This window comes from Gymnoscopelus braueri (assembly GCF_963280865.1).
Source record: "Gymnoscopelus braueri genome assembly, chromosome: 14".
Classification (NCBI taxonomy): domain Eukaryota; kingdom Metazoa; phylum Chordata; class Actinopteri; order Myctophiformes; family Myctophidae; genus Gymnoscopelus; species Gymnoscopelus braueri.
The window spans coordinates 42,407,881-42,425,064 of record NC_137619.1 but is presented as its reverse complement, the minus strand read 5'-3'; the positions used below and the strand labels follow the sequence as shown (position 1 = coordinate 42,425,064).

Here is a 17,184-nt window from a genome sequence, read left to right as displayed (position 1 = left end):
TCTCAAACTTTTTCATGTCAAGGACCCCCAAATGCACACTTATTAGCCCACGGACCCCCATTTGAGAATATATGCCAAGGACCCCCATAAGAGAAGATTTTGTACTGCTCTAGCAGTGATTCTCAACCATTTTAATTCAAGACCCCCAGTTTGACATGCATTAGGTTACGGACCCCCATTTACTGGCATTCCTATCTCTGGGACCCCAATTTCTATTGTAAAATCAATGTTAATTTAACTCTGAGAACGTACAAATGGAACCAAATGGACCCGTTAGGATCCATTTGGTTCCATTTGTACACTCCCTGAGTTACAGACCCATAAGGGTCCATTTGGTTCCTAACTATCTGTCATTTAGCTGGGGACCCCCTGGAACTCCCTCAATGACCCCTGGGGGTCCCCGGACCGCCAGGATCCCCGGAGACACTTTGAGAACCAATGATTCAGACCCTGGTGTCGGGTAGGACACCTACTGGTTGAAAGGTAGTACTGCGTGAAGCTCATAAGTCCATAAGTCTCCCCCTGGCCAAGCGGTTTAGTCCCTCTTGGTGAGCGGTCAATGTGTGGTCTGGTCTCCTGTGTGGGAGGTCAGGGTTCCAATTTCAAACGGGACATAAAACTTGCAGCTTTAAGAGATGGACGCTTGCATTGTTGCTGTGCTCCTCTACAACCGGACCCAGGTGGAATAAGCAAACCTTTGTCAACTAATATTATATTTACTTATAAAGTCTTTTTTTTAACCCATTTAGACCTGAGGCCGATTCTAAAAACGCCTTTTAAATCCTGACCTGAGTTTTCTGAAAAACTTATTATTAACAAATTAATAAGTTATACATTTTTTTATAAATTATTATAAAAAAAATTAAAAACATATTTTAATATATATACTGTATAATAGCAACAGCAAATGACACAGAGGTGTTCCCGGCTTGAAAAGAATAACAACGTATAAGTGTTCCAGGTCTAAATGGGCATTCAAAGTATACAGGATATATAAATACTGTAAAAACAAGATAAAATATTAGAAATGTTGCACGTGTGTGTGTGTGTGTCAGTGATGTGTTCTACCGTGGTACGCTGTATACGCAGTATGGCCTGTAGATTTTTTTCGTCGCCACCGTATACATTCAAAAACAGTTCGAAACTTTGATACGCATCTGATACGCTGCACCGAGTGGCTGGGCTCAGTGGGCTGGGGGGCGCAGCAATACAAACAGCAAGAATGTGGTCTGACCGTCTGACTAGTCTAACTCTGAGGTGAAGGCTTATCATGTGTGTGGCTATTGTTCTTGAGGTGATAATTAATGGCTACTGGCGAAGGAATTCACACATTTCAACGACCTGCCATTCACTTCATTGAACATAGGTCACTGAATTGAGTAGGCTACTTCATTAGTATTCAAATTGCGCGTCATAGCAAAATCTTGAATCTTCAATACAGTTTGTGTCTTCAATGCCAAGTTAATACTATTCTGTAATAGATACAGGAAGGCTCGCTGTTAACACTGCTATTATATCTGATAAGCCTAACCAGCATTTATAACAATCCTTGCACTTCTATGGTAATATATATTTTTTTTTAAAATGCATCCAAGGCTAAAAGCAGCTCCGAAGTGGTTGAGTTACAGGGTGATTAACATTAGAAACAGTAGAAAATCAGTACAAAGCATATTGTAAGTGTACTCAGTGTTACTGTGAAACTGGGCCTGAGTGGGCCTGGCCGAGTTTGTGCGGGCGGAAACGTGCCGTGCGTGTGGGAGGAACTGGGGGGGGGAATTGTTATAGTATACCCTCCAAAAAAATCTAGAACACACCACTGGTGTGTGTGTATGTGTGTCATGAAATGTGTTATTCTTTTTCCATTGTTCCCTTCCAGTTGTTTTAGAGACCATTTCTATGGAATAATTCAAATGTATCATGTAGTTGATATTGATCTATGAACTTGTTGTGAGGCCTGTCAGGAAACACTAACTTCTAACACTGAGTCAGGGAAACAGACTGTGATCCATTGTTAGGAATCTCCTCTTGGAGGATATTATTATCAAAGAGATTATGACATTAACCCATTGAGGCCTGAGGTTCCGATTCTACAAAATGTCTTCCAAATCCTAACGTTTTTCTGAAAAACATATGTTTCTATATTAGGGGTTCTCATCTCAACCCACATATCAAAATATGTTGTTCCAGGGACCCCCAGAAGCAAAGATTTTAGTTAAAAATGTTCGCTTTAAAACAATATATATTCAAGGATTTGCACACATTTTCAAAAAATTTCAAAAATAGCAGATCTACGAGCTTGTATATCTGCTATTTTTTAATAGCCAAGGTGTAAAATAATGCTTTTTAGCTCAAATCAAAAAGTGACACAGATGCGTTCCAGGTCTCAATGGGTTAATGAACTCAGCTACCCAAACTCAGAATGGTATTCTGTTTTAATAATAATGTATCACTTTTCATTTGAATTGTGAGTTTTGAAGACCTGATATTCCGCCACACCATTAATATACTGTATGTCCTGTTTGATTTCAAAGTAACAGTCGCCTCCCTGAGGCTTTTTAGATTTAATGAAACTTTTAACACAATGACTGTATTTAACTCTAAAGACCCGTGACTGGCTATTAACATTAGTATCCATCTCAACTTCTCCGTTCCATAATAAATCAGTGGACATGGGGGAGGCTATTCCCTGACTCGCCCAGGGACAAGAGCCGGGGTGAGGCAATATTGGGAATATTAACATTTTTGCTAATGTGATTGCATTATGTCTGCATATAGGCAACAGTCTGATTGATTGATCGATTGAATACTTTATTAACAGTTTGCAGAGATAAGCACTTGGAAGTACATTTCAATTCAATGTCTGTTAAGAGGATTTTAAACCCAAGAAAGCCTATGGCTTGTTTCCATTGATTGTACCATGATAGTGTTACATTACAACAAAGGAACCGACCTGCAGCGATATGATTGCGGGAATTATAATACGGCCTAAATGATTAAATTAACTACTGTACTCAGCCTTCCTATATGGGATGGTTAGATTGAGGACACTCCTCTTGGAATGTAGCTCATCTGTGTCCCTTCCCTATAAAAGTCAAATTTGTACTCAGTGTTGTCAAACCCCTGAGGAAGACTGTCCTGTCGAAACGTTGGTTTCTAGATTTAAAAATGTAATAGCATTGCACCGTGTCTGCGAGCTGTGCAACCTCCTTCTTTTAATTAGTTGTGTATGTATCGTGGTCAGCGCCTCCCTCATACTTGTGTGCGCTCCTCCTCCTGTGTTTGCCTCACTCATTGGACTGATAGTTCACAGACAACATCAACATGGATCAAAATCCCCAGAAGCCCCACCAGTTCGAATTCTACAACTACGCTGAAGATTCCACCAACTGTACTCACTGTAAGGGTCTGCTCTGGGGCGTGTACAAGCAGGGCCTGAAATGTGAAGGCTGCGGCATTAATGTCCATGAGGGCTGTCAGACGAGCGTCGATCCGTGCCGCAACCTGGTCCGTATCGGTCATACACTAAATGACGGAGAGAAAGAGTATGTCACCAGAAGAAAAGTCGCAGTTCAACAATGGCTGGTGGAGGAACAGCACATTCCTTGTGAAACTCCGGACAATGCTCCCATCATTGCTTTGATTGGTTCTGGTGGAGGAGCGAGAGCCATGGTGGGAATGCTGGGATCTCTGCGTCAACTGGGTAAAGAAGGTCTACTGGACTGCATGATGTACCTGAGTGGAGTGTCTGGATCTACCTGGGCCATGGCCTCCTTATACAAAGGGACCAACTGGTCCTCCAAACTGAAGCGTGTGACCGAGGAAATAGTTCAAAGGCTGGGTTGTGGCGGAGTGTTCGTGCGTGAGGATCATGAGAAAAAGGAGAAATACAAACTCAACGACAACTGCACTCTAACACACAAGTGGGCTGCACATTTCGTCTCCGCCTACGTGAAAGAGATAGATGAACGTGTTCTTTCACACCAGAGAGGACTGCATGGCATGGATCCCTATCCCATCTACACTGTGATTGATAAGGAGATCAGAGACAAAAACAACAAAAAACAAACAGGGCTGAAAGACACGTGGTTTGAGATGACCCCCCATGAGGCGGGGTATTCTCTCACTGGGGCCTTCGTGGACCAGAGATTCTTCGGGAGTAAGTTCGACAACGGGAAGTTGATAAAGGAGCAGCCAGAGATGGACATGCTCTACGTGCAAGGCTTGTGTGGTAGTGCTCCAGCTGATATAGGTTTCACAAATCTATTCACTTGGGGAACCACATACAACTTCCTGCACAACATGAGAGATTCTGGCATGCCGCACCCTGGTGTGGTTTGTGACTGCTGTGAGGGAAACATTTTCGGGACCAGGTATAAGTGTACAGTGTGTCCTGACTATGACCTGTGCTCTGGCTGTCAGTCCACTGGGCTTCATGAGGAACACCGTCTGAGGTCCATCCTTATTCCAGCTGAAGAAGTAGACCCTGCTATCCTGACATCAGAAACGAGGAACTATATCGATGCTGGGGGGCTGCTGAACTCTCCCTACTTCTCCGTCCTCAGACCAGCGAGAAAGATTGACCTCATCATCTCCCTCGACTTCAGCCAAGGCGACCCTATGATGACAATTGAAGGTGCTCATAGGATGTCCAAGGAGATGGGTATACCTTTCCCGGATGTTAAAGTTGAAGCAAAAGACAGAACAGAACCAGAGGACTTCTATGTGTTTCCAGGAGACAGCATAACCCCAACAGTGATCCACATGCCTCTGTTCAACAAAGTTAACTGTCCCGATGATCTTGACAAGGTGAGAAATACATTCAAGACGGCGCAAGGAGCATTAAATTCTACACAGATCAAAGAGCTGATGAAAAGAGCCACCGCAAATGTGATCAACAACAAGGACAACCTGAAGAAGGCGATTAGGAAGGCTGTCATGAGAAGAATGCCAAAACCAATTTAACCAATTGAATCAATTGACTAGATGATGATCCTCAAGTTCACCGATGACTCAACCGTGGTGCGACTCATTAGATAGAGATTAGATAAATGATGTCTTGCTTGCTAAAACCCTTCTTTAAGTGTAGTGACCATTATAGTCCTCTTCACAATGATGCAGTCTTCTTTGTGCTGTCAGGACGTGTACTCTGTATGGTCTTTATTGTCCTGTCAGGACCTGTGTGTTGTTTGGTGAAAGGGTTAACAGAAAGGTTCTGGCAAGGCAGTGTTTAGATTAAGATGACATTAGTGTAAAATCATAGAAACCATTACAGCTGATGGCTTGGTGATCATATAATCCTGTTGCTGTAACAATAGTTAATATGCATATTAATTTATGAATATTCATGTTTTATAATTATATTAATGTTCTTTCTCATTGGTGTTTTCTATAGGATGTTTGTCCTAAAGTTTGGATATAAATACTGAAGCTTCTGCTGTACAGGTGCAAAATGATTTTGAATAAAGTCTGAATAGATCAAAAAAGCTTTAATCCGGGACTTATTTTAACACATTCCACGCCAGAGTTTAATATCATAATGTACTCGCCAGCGATTTATTGTTGTTTTTCAGTTTTTTTCACGTCGCCACAGACCTCGCTAAATCCGTTAAAATCGCGCGTTCAACTGTTTGTAAACACACAGGGTAGCTGTGTGAGACGCCCAGCGAAGACCGTTTCGATCGCCGATCCACCATCTTGAAGCTACAGCGGTTTATGTTAAACGGCGATCAGCGATGAGAAAAACAACAACCGAGAAAATGGAGATTTAGTTTCCGCTTTAGAGTGGAGGCGGATGGGAACGAAAATCTCCGGATAATGATCATTCCGTTTCCGGTGGTGCTACAATGAAATGTGTCGTGGCGAACGAGGCCTACAAGGCCTTGTAGACATTGTTTTTGTACATTAGTAGAATCCCCAGAAGCAAAGATTTGAGTAAAAAAAAAATCGCTTTAAAAACATATATATATTCAACGATTTATAGCGCGGCTCTTATGATCTTGTATATCTGCTATTTTTGAATAGCCAAAGTATAAGATAATGGTTTAAAGTGGTTAAAATCTAAAGTGACACAGATGCGTTCCCGGGTCTTAATGGGTTAATGGCGAACTGGGGACTGGAGGATTTTCAACCAGCTTTCCTTCCACAGTTACACCAAACCACGTTGTCACGGCACTGAGCACAACATTGTTCACGTTATTTAACCTCCTTAGTTTCCGCTTTAGAGTGGAGGCGGATGGGAACGAAAATCTCCGGATAATGATCATTCCGTTTCCGGTGGTGCTACAATGAAATGTGTCGTGGCGAACGAGGCCTACAATGAAATGTGAACCTGCGAAAAAAAAGAAAAAAAAAGACCACTTCGCGTAGATCTACACGACTGGCACGCTGCGCAATTATTTAGGTTCGTGTAGATCTACGCGATTGGCACACAATGTGTTAATGAATAAAACATAATTTTAGCATATCTGTATGGAAGAGTATGTTAATACAATATAACTAGTGCTCTCCCCTACTCTTCCTTTGGGAAAGTCTAACCCTGGTGTCGGGTAGAATACCAACTGGTTGATAATGTCTATAAAAAAAAGAGGGCACGTTGGCGCAGTCGACAGTGCTGTCGCCTCACTGCTAGAAGGTCTTGGGTTCGATTCTCGCCGGGGACGCTGTGTGCGCTGGGGGCGTGTTCTCTCCTCCGTGTCATCAGTTCCCATACCCTATGTGGGGTTGGCGAAAGGGCCTTTCTGTGTGGAGTTTGCATGTTCTCCCCGTGTTCCCTAGGGTAGGTACCCTCACAAAAAACATGCAGTAATCCTGGTCTCTATACTGCCTCCCCCTGGTCAGCCGGGGCGCCTGATGGAGGGGAAGGAACTGATTGTATTAACGTGTTCCTTCCACGTGCTACGTCCTACCGGGGAAACCCCCCCCCCTGTCAGGTGATAAGAAGCGGCCTCATGCGTTGAAGGAAGCATGAGCTCAGTTCGGGGCTCTCCCCAGGCTGGCAGAGGGAGAGTAGCGCCCAGGATTACAAGTTTAGGCATTGGCACTGGGTGAAGAATGGGTTACAAATTCGTAGGATAAAAAAATTAAAAAAATTAATTAAAAAAAGATAATGTCTGTAAATTTATTTGAAATAGACAGAGTACTGGATTGAACACTTATTGTTCTAACACCACGGGTCGTGGCATCACGTTGGCAGACATTAGTTGGGCAAGGGGACACAAAGTTGCCCTGGGACTTATGTTTGTTTTTCCTTATTGTTCAAATATTGCTGCAATTACCTCTCTCCGTTGGGAGGGAGAGAGAGAGGTAACGGACATAAAGCTTATGGATTGTAGCTTTAATAACGGGCTACAGTAATAAAAAGAATCGCAGGCCAAGTGTTACCAATGACCTTCTCCACCTTTAATGTGCAGTGGCTGTGAGGGTCCTCCAGCTATAGTCTATGGCCCCACTGTGGTTTGAAGTAGGTAAGTGATTCTGTGCCTGCACAATAATCTGGGTAGTGTTTTATCTGGGGTCCTGGTAAACGTTTTTGGAAAGCGATATTAACTGCACCCTGGTTTTAATGGAAAATTCTAATGACTTTGCCCCATTCACTTAAAGGTCATTTTAACAAGCATGAGATTCTGAGCAAACATCACATTTTGATTTTTAGAACAACAGGTCATTATGTCGTCCCCACCAAATTCTCTCGAGGCTCGTGAAAAACGTGAGATAAACAGCGGGAGCAGTAGGGGCCGGGCGGAGGGGGGGGCGGCGCTGCTGCCGAGACCCCCGTGCTAAGTGTTCCCATGGGGGGGAGGTTCACTCCGAGGCCAGCGGACAGGGGCCATTTGACGCATTCTGCCCTTAACCCATTAAGACCGGGAACGCATCTGTGTAACCACTTTTAACCATTACTTTTATACTTTGGCTGTTCAAAAATAGCAGATATACAAGCTCATAGTGCGGCACCGAGTGCCGCACTATGAGCTTGTAGATCAGCTATTTTTGAAAAATCCTGAACATTTGTGCAAATCTTTGAATATATAATTTTTTTTATAGCAAACGTTTTAACTCAAATCTTTGCTTTTGGGGGTCCCTGGAACAACGTATACATTTTTGTACATTGTTTTTGTACATTAGTAGAATCCCCAGAAGCAAAGATTTGAGTTAAAATGTTCGCTTTAAAAACATATATTCACCTGTTTCCTAGGCTTTCCACTTCCTGTGTGTTTTCCACTTCCTGTCGATTTGATCCAATGAAATCCAATGAAACTGGTCAGATGACTAATGATATCCAATGAAATCCGACAGGAAGTGGAAAACACACAGCTTAGGAAACAGGTATTCAACGATTTGCACAGATTTTCACGATAAAAAAAATAAAAAAATAAGCAAATATACAAGCTCATAGCGCGGCACTTATGAGCTTGTATATCTGCTATTTTTGAATAGCCAAAAGTATAAGATAATGGTTAAAGTGGTTAAAATCTAAAGTGACACAGATCTAAAAGTGACACAGATGTGTTCCCGGTCTTAATGGGTTAATGGCGAACTGGGGACTGGAGGATTTTCAACCAGCTTTCCTTCCACAGTTACACCAAACCACTTGTCACGGCACTGAGCACAACATTGTTCACGTTATAACCTCCTCCTGAGCTGAGCAACACGTCTCCTCCGCTCCAACAACACCGTCTCTATAAGCCCAATGAGGCATGGATTGTGATCTGTAATGATGGATGGTAGGGTGACCTCTTCTGCACTGGCCACGTTAACCCATTCAGACCGGGAACGCATCTGTGTGTCATTTCAGATTTCTTTGGCTATTCAAAAAATAGCAGATCTACAAGCTCGTAGCGCGGCACTTGGTGAAAAATCGTGAAAATGATTTTGCTTCTGGGGGATTCTACAGTTCTTTTTTTAAAGTATGTTGCCAAAAACAGTGGTTCTCAGACTTTTGTATTTGGCCACGGACCCCCATCTCAAAATATGTTGTTCCAGGGACCCCCCAGATGCAAAGATTTGAGTTACATAGGTTTGCTTTAAAGAAAATTCAAAGATTTGCACACATTTTCAAGATTAAAAAAAATAAATAGCAGATCTAACAAGCTCTTAGCGCGGCACTCGGTGCCGCGCTATGAGCTTGTTAGATCTGCAATTTTTTTTAATAGCCAAGGAAATCAAAAAATGACACTCAGATGGCGGTCCCGGTCTTGATGGGTTAACTGAGCGTTATCGCTGACCCGTCGTCGTGTAGTGTGGGAACTGAACAGACGCTTGGAATAGTTACTGGACGGTTCCAATGGACAGTCAGGAAGTAAATGTCTTCGTAATAAAAAATCAAGGAGGATCAGTGAAAATGAACTGATGTGGTCATGACCCATTTAGTTATGGGCGTGCAGCAGGACTGTTCCCTGCGGGGACGACCCGAGCCGTCCTTTCTTTTTTTTGCCTGTTCATGTCCTCCTGCACATAACACAACTTTTCCTCTTTCCTGTCATAACTCTCTCACTGTTGCTAGGTGAGCAGGGGGTGTTAATTTAACTCTTTGACTGTAAAAACGTACCGGTGGTGTAAAGTAACTAAGTACAAATACTCAAGTACTGTACTTTAAGTACAATTGTGAGATATTTGTACTTTACTGGAGTATTTCCAATTTGAAGTACTTTTACTTCTACTCCACTACATCTCAGAGACAAATATTGTACTTTTACTCCGCCACAATTATTTGAAAACTTTAGTTACTTTGTAGATTTAGATTATTATTGCAAAAGATACATTACCCACTTCTGCGATGCATTGTGAGCTTGTAGATCTGCTATCGTCAAAAGATTTTTATACATTAAAAAAGTTGAAGTGAAATGGGATATTCTGCATAATGAGTACTTTTGGTGCTTTAAGTACATTTTGATACCAATACTTTTGTACTTTTACTCAAGTAAATTTTTTATTCTTGACTTTTACTTGTAACAAGAGTATTTCTACATTGCAGTATTGATACTTTTACTCAAGTAAAAAAATGTGTACTTAGTACTTTTTCCACCACTGAAACCTTCACACACACTCAGGTTTTTGAGAGCGTATGAGTTCTTTCGCAGAGCGTGTCCTGATATGTGGGCTGCGGATGGGTGGGTTTGGACGTGGGGAAGCGTTGTGATAATAGACAAACAGAGAGAGCGCAAAAGAAAAGAGAGCCCTCACTGACAACCGGAAAAGGCACAGAGAAGCCCTTGTGTTGACACTACGGGTCGTGGCTCCACGTTGGCAGACATCAGTTCAGGGCACAGAGACACAAAGTTAGCCTCTGGGAGCTTTATCCCAGTCAATCCGGGAACGCATTGGTGTCATTTTAGAACCATTATTTTATACTTTGGGATATAAAAAATAGCAGATATACAAGCTCATATCGCGGCACCCTAGTGCAGCACTACGAGCTTGTAGATCTGCTATTTATTTTTGAACATTTTTGAAAATCTTTCCAAATCTTTGAATATATATATTTTTGAAAGCAAACATTTTTTAACTCAAATCTTTGCTTCTGGCGGGGGTCCCTGGAACAGTCAAAGTCAAATTATAGCAACATGCGTTTTTTCAAAAAACTGTTAGGATTTAGAAGACATTTGTAGAATCCCCAGAAGCAAAGATTTGAGTTAAAAATGTTCGCTTTAAAAGAAAAAATATATATATATTCAAAGATGTGCAACTTTTCACGATAAAAAAAAATAGCAGATATACAAGCTCATAGCGTGGCTATGAGCTTGTATATCTGCTATTTTTTTAATAGCCAAAGAAATCTAAAATGACACAGATGCTTTCCCGGGTCTCAATGGGTTATGTGTGTTTTTCCTGTGGCTTTGGAGACACAGAGATCAGAGCCAGACCCACGAGTGGCCTTCAAAAGATCACAGTGGAGTTTAATGGACAGAGGGGAGTTGAAAAAGCAACATTAATATCTGCTTCATCCCCATGTAAAAGCCTTCCAGCGATATCCTCTAATGAAGACATGGGATTTCAATGGGACTCTTCATTATTTCCAAATCTGCAGCCAAATGAAACACCCCTTTGTGGTTTTCTGGTCATATAGCCAGAGGCAAAAAAAGATGCACACGCAAAAGATTTGACCGGCAACGCATCACCATCATAGGCATAACACAGCAGGAACAGGGTATTTTAACTTAAATTAAGATAAATTAGCTTATCTTTTAAGAGACATTTCTGAAGGTCTTTTGAGCATTCCATACTGCAGTGAGTTTGACATTTTTACGATGAGTCTTGTTGCCAAGTCTGGCGGTATATACTGATGTTACGTTAAATTACATCAACACTTTCTCATCTGATTTATAGACAGACAGCAATGGATGGATGGATAGAGAGACCTTGTAATTGTTATTTGACAGTTTTAGTTTTTTTTTTAGGTTTTCTGCCTTTATTGATATTAAGTGAGATAGGGACAGGAAATAGAGTAGGGGAGTGGCATGCAGCAATTGTTTCGCCCAGCCCGGGAGTCGAACCGGGGACTCTGCAACAGGCAGAGCCCATGCACGTGGTACACACCTCAACCATTCAGCTATTGGGTCAGCCCCAAAACGATTGGGTCAAAATTGTATAAACAACGTAAGCATATTTACGCTTCACTCTCATACTTGAATCCATATAAAGTCTTCTGTTAGCATGAGTCGGCAGAGTTGAACAGAAAAGTGTCTACTCCATGAGGTGTTCACTGGCCCTACTGTATTTCATTGTTGATCAAATGGCAATATACTAAAAAAAGCTGCCATGTGTCATCATGAATATCTTCCAGGGTATTATTGTAGGTTGTGCATAAAGGTTGTTCAAGAGTTGCATCAGTTGAGATGGATAACTTGGTGACGGCTTTGTTGCAGTAATAATAATAATGAATTGCATTTATATGGCGCTTTTCTAAGTACTCAAACTTACTCAAAGCGTTTTACAATGGTTCATTCATTCAGTGTTGATTTCGTCGACTAAAACTATGACGAAAAATGTTGGTCGACTACCTTTTTTCACTGAAGAAAACTAAGACTAATTATATTGACGTCAACAAATAAAAACTAGACTAAAATGTTAGTGAGGGACTAGTGGAGAAGAGACCCAGCAGAACTATAAGACGAGTCATTTTATGTTTGGTCGCGCTCTGAAAATAGCTGCGGCGCGTTGTGAGCTTGTAGATCATCTATTTTCAGCATGCATTCAAGTGTAAAATCAGCCATTACGACGCCATCAAGGCACCGCCAAAATACATTTTAGTCGACTAAATCAACTGTAGATTTAGTCGACTATAATCTTATGATATCTAGCTGACTAAAACTAGACTAACAGTAAAACATTTCAGAATTACTAAGATATGACTAAAACTAAATGAAAGTTTATTCAAAAGACAATGACTAAAGCTAAATACAAATTTGCTGTCAAAATTAACACTGTTTTGTTTGCATGTGCTCTTTTTTTCACAGAAGGACGTGAAGGACGTGTTCGCAGCCATCACGTTTGAGGTGGCGTACAGCCTGGGGAAACACGTGCTGACCGGACCGCAGGACCGAGACCTGCCCGCCCTGACTCCAGTGCTGCGATGGAAGAAAGGGGACAGGATCGCTGCGAGAAACGAGGTTAGACACGCTGTCAGCCCCCCGTGTGATGAATGGGATTGGAGTCGGCATGAAGGGAGACATTCCAAATCTTTTCTGGGGATTCTGGATGTCTTTTGTCAGGGGACCGACCGCAAAGTAGTTTTGTGCAGTAAAAAACAAGTAAATCACACACTGTCTAAGGTTGAAATGAGACTAACTTGTCATACGTCATATATTCATGTGGCTCAGTCTATGGCGTGGGACTCCATATTTGGGCAATGGTTTCAGCCCACTTTAACCATCCTTCACTTAGACCAGTGATTCTCACACTTTAAAGGGATATTTCACCCCCCAAAAAAAATCCTATCGATTAGTCACCCCATGGATATTTTTTTAGTTTTTGTCGCATTCCTAAGCCAATCATTTGATGACCGGCAGCGGTTCCGGTAGGAGACACAAAAATGATTGGCTTAGGAATGCGATAAAAACTAAAAAATATCCATGAATTCTAGTCTTCATGGAGTGACTAATCGATAGAAAAAAATGTCATTTTGGGCGTGAACTATCCCTTTAATTTCAAGAATCCCCACAACTCTGAGAGTGTACAATTGGAACCAAATGGACCGTCCATTTGGTCCCATTTGTACATTCTCAGAGTTACAGATCTATAAGGATTCATTTAGAACCCCCTCAAGGAACACTGAGGGGGTCCCTGGACCCCCACTTTGAGAACCACTGACTTGCCTGGCGTTGAAAGAGACCAATGACATCGTCTGTACTCCAATTTGGGGAATCCAAGACGCTTCCATTATATATAAAAAAAGTTAAATATTTTAAAAACTATAGAACCTATGTGAGCAAAAATGAGGGGGTTCTACGTTAGCCTAGTGGCATTGCACGAGACATTTGTGAGTTTAGCACCGGTTTGTTGCGGTAATATTATGAATAAAAGCTGCTATGACTATGAATTGAGGGATAATTTTGAGTCATACTACAGTAAATTCTAATTAAATTATAACATGGAGTAATGTTGTGCGGGGGTTGGAGATGACAGCATGATGTGGAACTGGTTCAAGGTGTTGGTCAATGAGAGGAAAAAAAACATGTCCCTCCTTCAGTATGAGTGAAATATTCCAATTAGAAGCAAGACACATCGCTCCAACATCAGCAGTTTTCTACGAGTCCAGGTTCTGAAGTGGTTAACGTCCTGATATGATTGGGATAGAAATGAAACCGACCACAAACCCGATACCTGTAACGCTAAAGGCACGTCCTTCCCATCAGCAGGCTCAGGAATGCATGGAATAGACCCAAATGGAGGTTAAAATGATATGGTGTTGGTTACCAGCTTGCTATTGGCTGTGTTGACTTTTCGACGGTGGAATCCAGGAGATTGATGAATTTATTTTCTTAGCACCCCCCCCAATGCCACATGTGCTTCCCCACAGCATGCGCTTCTTGAGAGGTTGGGGATGTTTGGGGGGGTGGGGTGGCGGGGGGGGCGGGCGGGCGGATTAGCATCCCTCAGCACTTAGGGAATCCATTTGTCAGGAATTCATCACTGTTAAATGGGATTTGATTACCATGCATTAAGTTTACTTTCATCCTTTGAAGAATTAGTCTTCATTTATTCATATTATTATTATTTTTATTATTATTATTGCGTAATTTTTTGGGGACTTTTATTTCATAGACACAATAGATCATTGGTTCTCAAAGTGGGGTCCGGGGGGTCCTTGAGGGAGTTCCAGGGGGTCCCCAGCTAAATGATGGATAGTTAGGAACTAAATGGACCCTTATGGGTCTGTAACTCTGAGAGTTTGGTTCCAATTGTACATTCTCAGAGTTAAATTAACATAAACTTTACAATATAAACCCCAATATAAATTTGGGGTCCCAGAGATAGAAATACTATTAAATGGGGGTCCATAGCCTAATGCATGTCAAACTGGCGGGTCCTTGAAATTAAAATGGTTGAGAATCACTGCTAAAGAGCCGTAAAAATCTTCTCTTATGGGGGTCCCTGCCATATATTTTTCGAATGGGGGTCCACGGGCTAATAAGTGTCAATTTGGGGGTCCTTGACATGAAAAAGTTTTAGAACCACTGCAATAGATAGACAGGAAACATGGAGAGAGAGAGTGGAGGGGAGTAACATGCAGCAAAATTGCCTGTCTGGCCCGGCAATCGAACCAGGGCACCCAAGGTCAGGCATTAGAGCCCCATGTGGTACTAAAATATTTTCATATGGGGGGGGGGGTCCGTGGCCAAATGCATATTAATGCGGGGGTCCTTGACAATGAAAAAGTTTGAGAACCACTGGCTTTACTGGAGACAGGCCATTATTATTGCAAGAATGACACAACACTGCCCCCTATGTAGAGTCTAGTGTTTAGACTACCAATGCCAGTATGTTGACCATGAGGTCATTAAGGAATTGTGTGTGTGTGTTTCCTCTTCCAGACCTGGTTCGAGAAGAACTGCCTGTCAGACGACTGCGCCGCGGACCTGCGTCTACATGGGAGACTGTTGCTTTCTGGGTAAAAAAAACACACTAGTTTCCCTCTCGTTTTGGCCATTAACCCATTAAGACAGGGAACGCATCTGTGTGACCACTTTAACCATTATTTTATACTTTTGGCTATTCAAAAATAGCAGATCTACAAGCTCATAGCATGGCACCGAGCTTGAGGATCTGCTATTTTTGAAAAATCGTGAACATTTGTGCAAATCTTTGAATATATATATTTTTTTTAAAGTGAATTTTTTTTACTCAAATCTTTGCTTCTGGGGGATCCCTGGAACAACATATTTTGAGATGGGGGTCCACGGCCAAATACATATCATTTTGGGGGTCCTTGACATGAAAAAGGTTTGAGACAACATACGTTTAAAAAAAAAAAAACTGTTAGGATTTAGAAGACATTTGTAGAATCCCCCAGAAGCAAAGATTTGAGTTAAATATGTTTGCTTTAAAAAAAACATATATATATTAATAGATTTACACAAATTATTTCAGAAACTTTTCATACTTTGAATAGCCCAAGAATCCTAAAATAATGGTTACAGCTAAAAATCTGAAAATGACACAGTAGGCGTTCCCGGTCTTAAAGGGTTAAAGGTGTTTATAGTACCGGTACTGGCCGGTCGGGTCCGCCCTGCTCCGTTCTAGAGGAAGTACAGCTTGACGTCATCGTCATGAGGAGAGGCCTGGGTGTGGAGAATGGAACCATGATGATGCATGTGTGCTTTTGGCTCTAAAAGCATGGAGGGAGGATGTCCATGTATTTTCATTATAACCAGGGAGATCCTTCTCTTTTCAGAGTGTTATGTACACTTTTGGAAACAATAGCTTGACAGCTTCCTTCTCCAGGAAGACGTGCAGTCATCAATTTCATTTTTATTTAAAGTTTTACCCATAAAAGAAAGTCACATAAACATGCTTTTGAATGGACGGACACTCATCTTTCGTCCCCAAAACGATTACCATTACAAGCTGCAATCCTAGAACTTATTTAAATGGAGCAAAGTTTTTTTAATCAATCTGTGTGGTTCATAAAATACATCTAATACAACTGCGGTGGTTTGGTGCTCTCCCTACTCTTCTTTTTTTTTCCTTACATTTTTTTATCCCACGATTTTGTAACCCATTTTTTTCACCCAGTGCCAATTGCCTATGTAATCCTGGGCGCTACTCTCCCTCTGCCAGCCTGGGGAGAGCCCCGAACTGAGCTCATGCTTCCTTCAACGCATGGGGAGTGAGCAGACCGCTTCTTATCACCTGACAGGGGGGGGGGTTCCCCCGTAGGACGTAGCGCGTGGAAGGAACACGGTATTCCAACCAGTTCCTTTCCCCTCCATCAGGCGCTCCGGCTGACCAGGGGGAGGCAGTATAGAGACCAGGATTACTGGTTTTTGTGAGGCTACTCCACACAGACTCTCCCTACTCTTCTACTAATACTGTACATTTAGTCCCTGTGTTTGGGTAGGACAACCTACTTAGTCCATGAGCCAGAGCCCCAAAATTGAGCAATGATTATCGAAAGAGTGGGCAAAACCAAACCTATATTAAATTGTTCATAGGGTCAATACGAGTAAATAAATATATGATAACCTTACCACAGGAGCAGCTTTTTCATGGTTATCACACATTTTGTTATTTTCCCCATACGTACATGACAGGTGAAAAAATTACAAAATGTAAAAAAGAGTTATCATAATGAAACTTTCTGAGTTGATTACTTACATGAAGACAATGATTTATTGTATTACAAGTTTTCTGAAATGGTATATTTAAATATGCAAATTAGGCATTATATAGGAAAATATGCCCGAATTTGCATAACTTGCCAGAAACAACATTGGACAAAGCCAGAGTCAACATTCTTATTTAATTTTGTTAAGATGTTGGAGTCAAAGGTTTTTAACGAGGGAATTCAATATCTATATGTATCACTCCATAAATAAGAAAATACTGTAAGCAGGCACGTTTTGGTGGCCAAATTCTAGTTTTTTGTTTGTTTCTTTTACCTTTGTATACACCAAGTCAAAATTAACTAATGAGTTTGTTAAGTTTTCTGCACAAAGTCAATTGTGCAGAAAAATATATATCATATAG

At 41.5% G+C, this 17,184-nt stretch overlaps 1 protein-coding gene across 1 annotated transcript in view; it reads left to right on the top strand.

Annotated features, from left to right (window-relative positions):
• itga9 (integrin, alpha 9) overlaps nucleotides 1–17,184 on the top strand; it is a 123,291-nt gene that overhangs the window by 68,128 nt on the left and 37,979 nt on the right. The window contains 2 exon segments of the mRNA XM_080449048.1: nucleotides 12,453–12,605; nucleotides 15,030–15,106. Of these exon segments, the coding sequence (XP_080305174.1) occupies nucleotides 12,453–12,605; nucleotides 15,030–15,106 (230 nt within the window).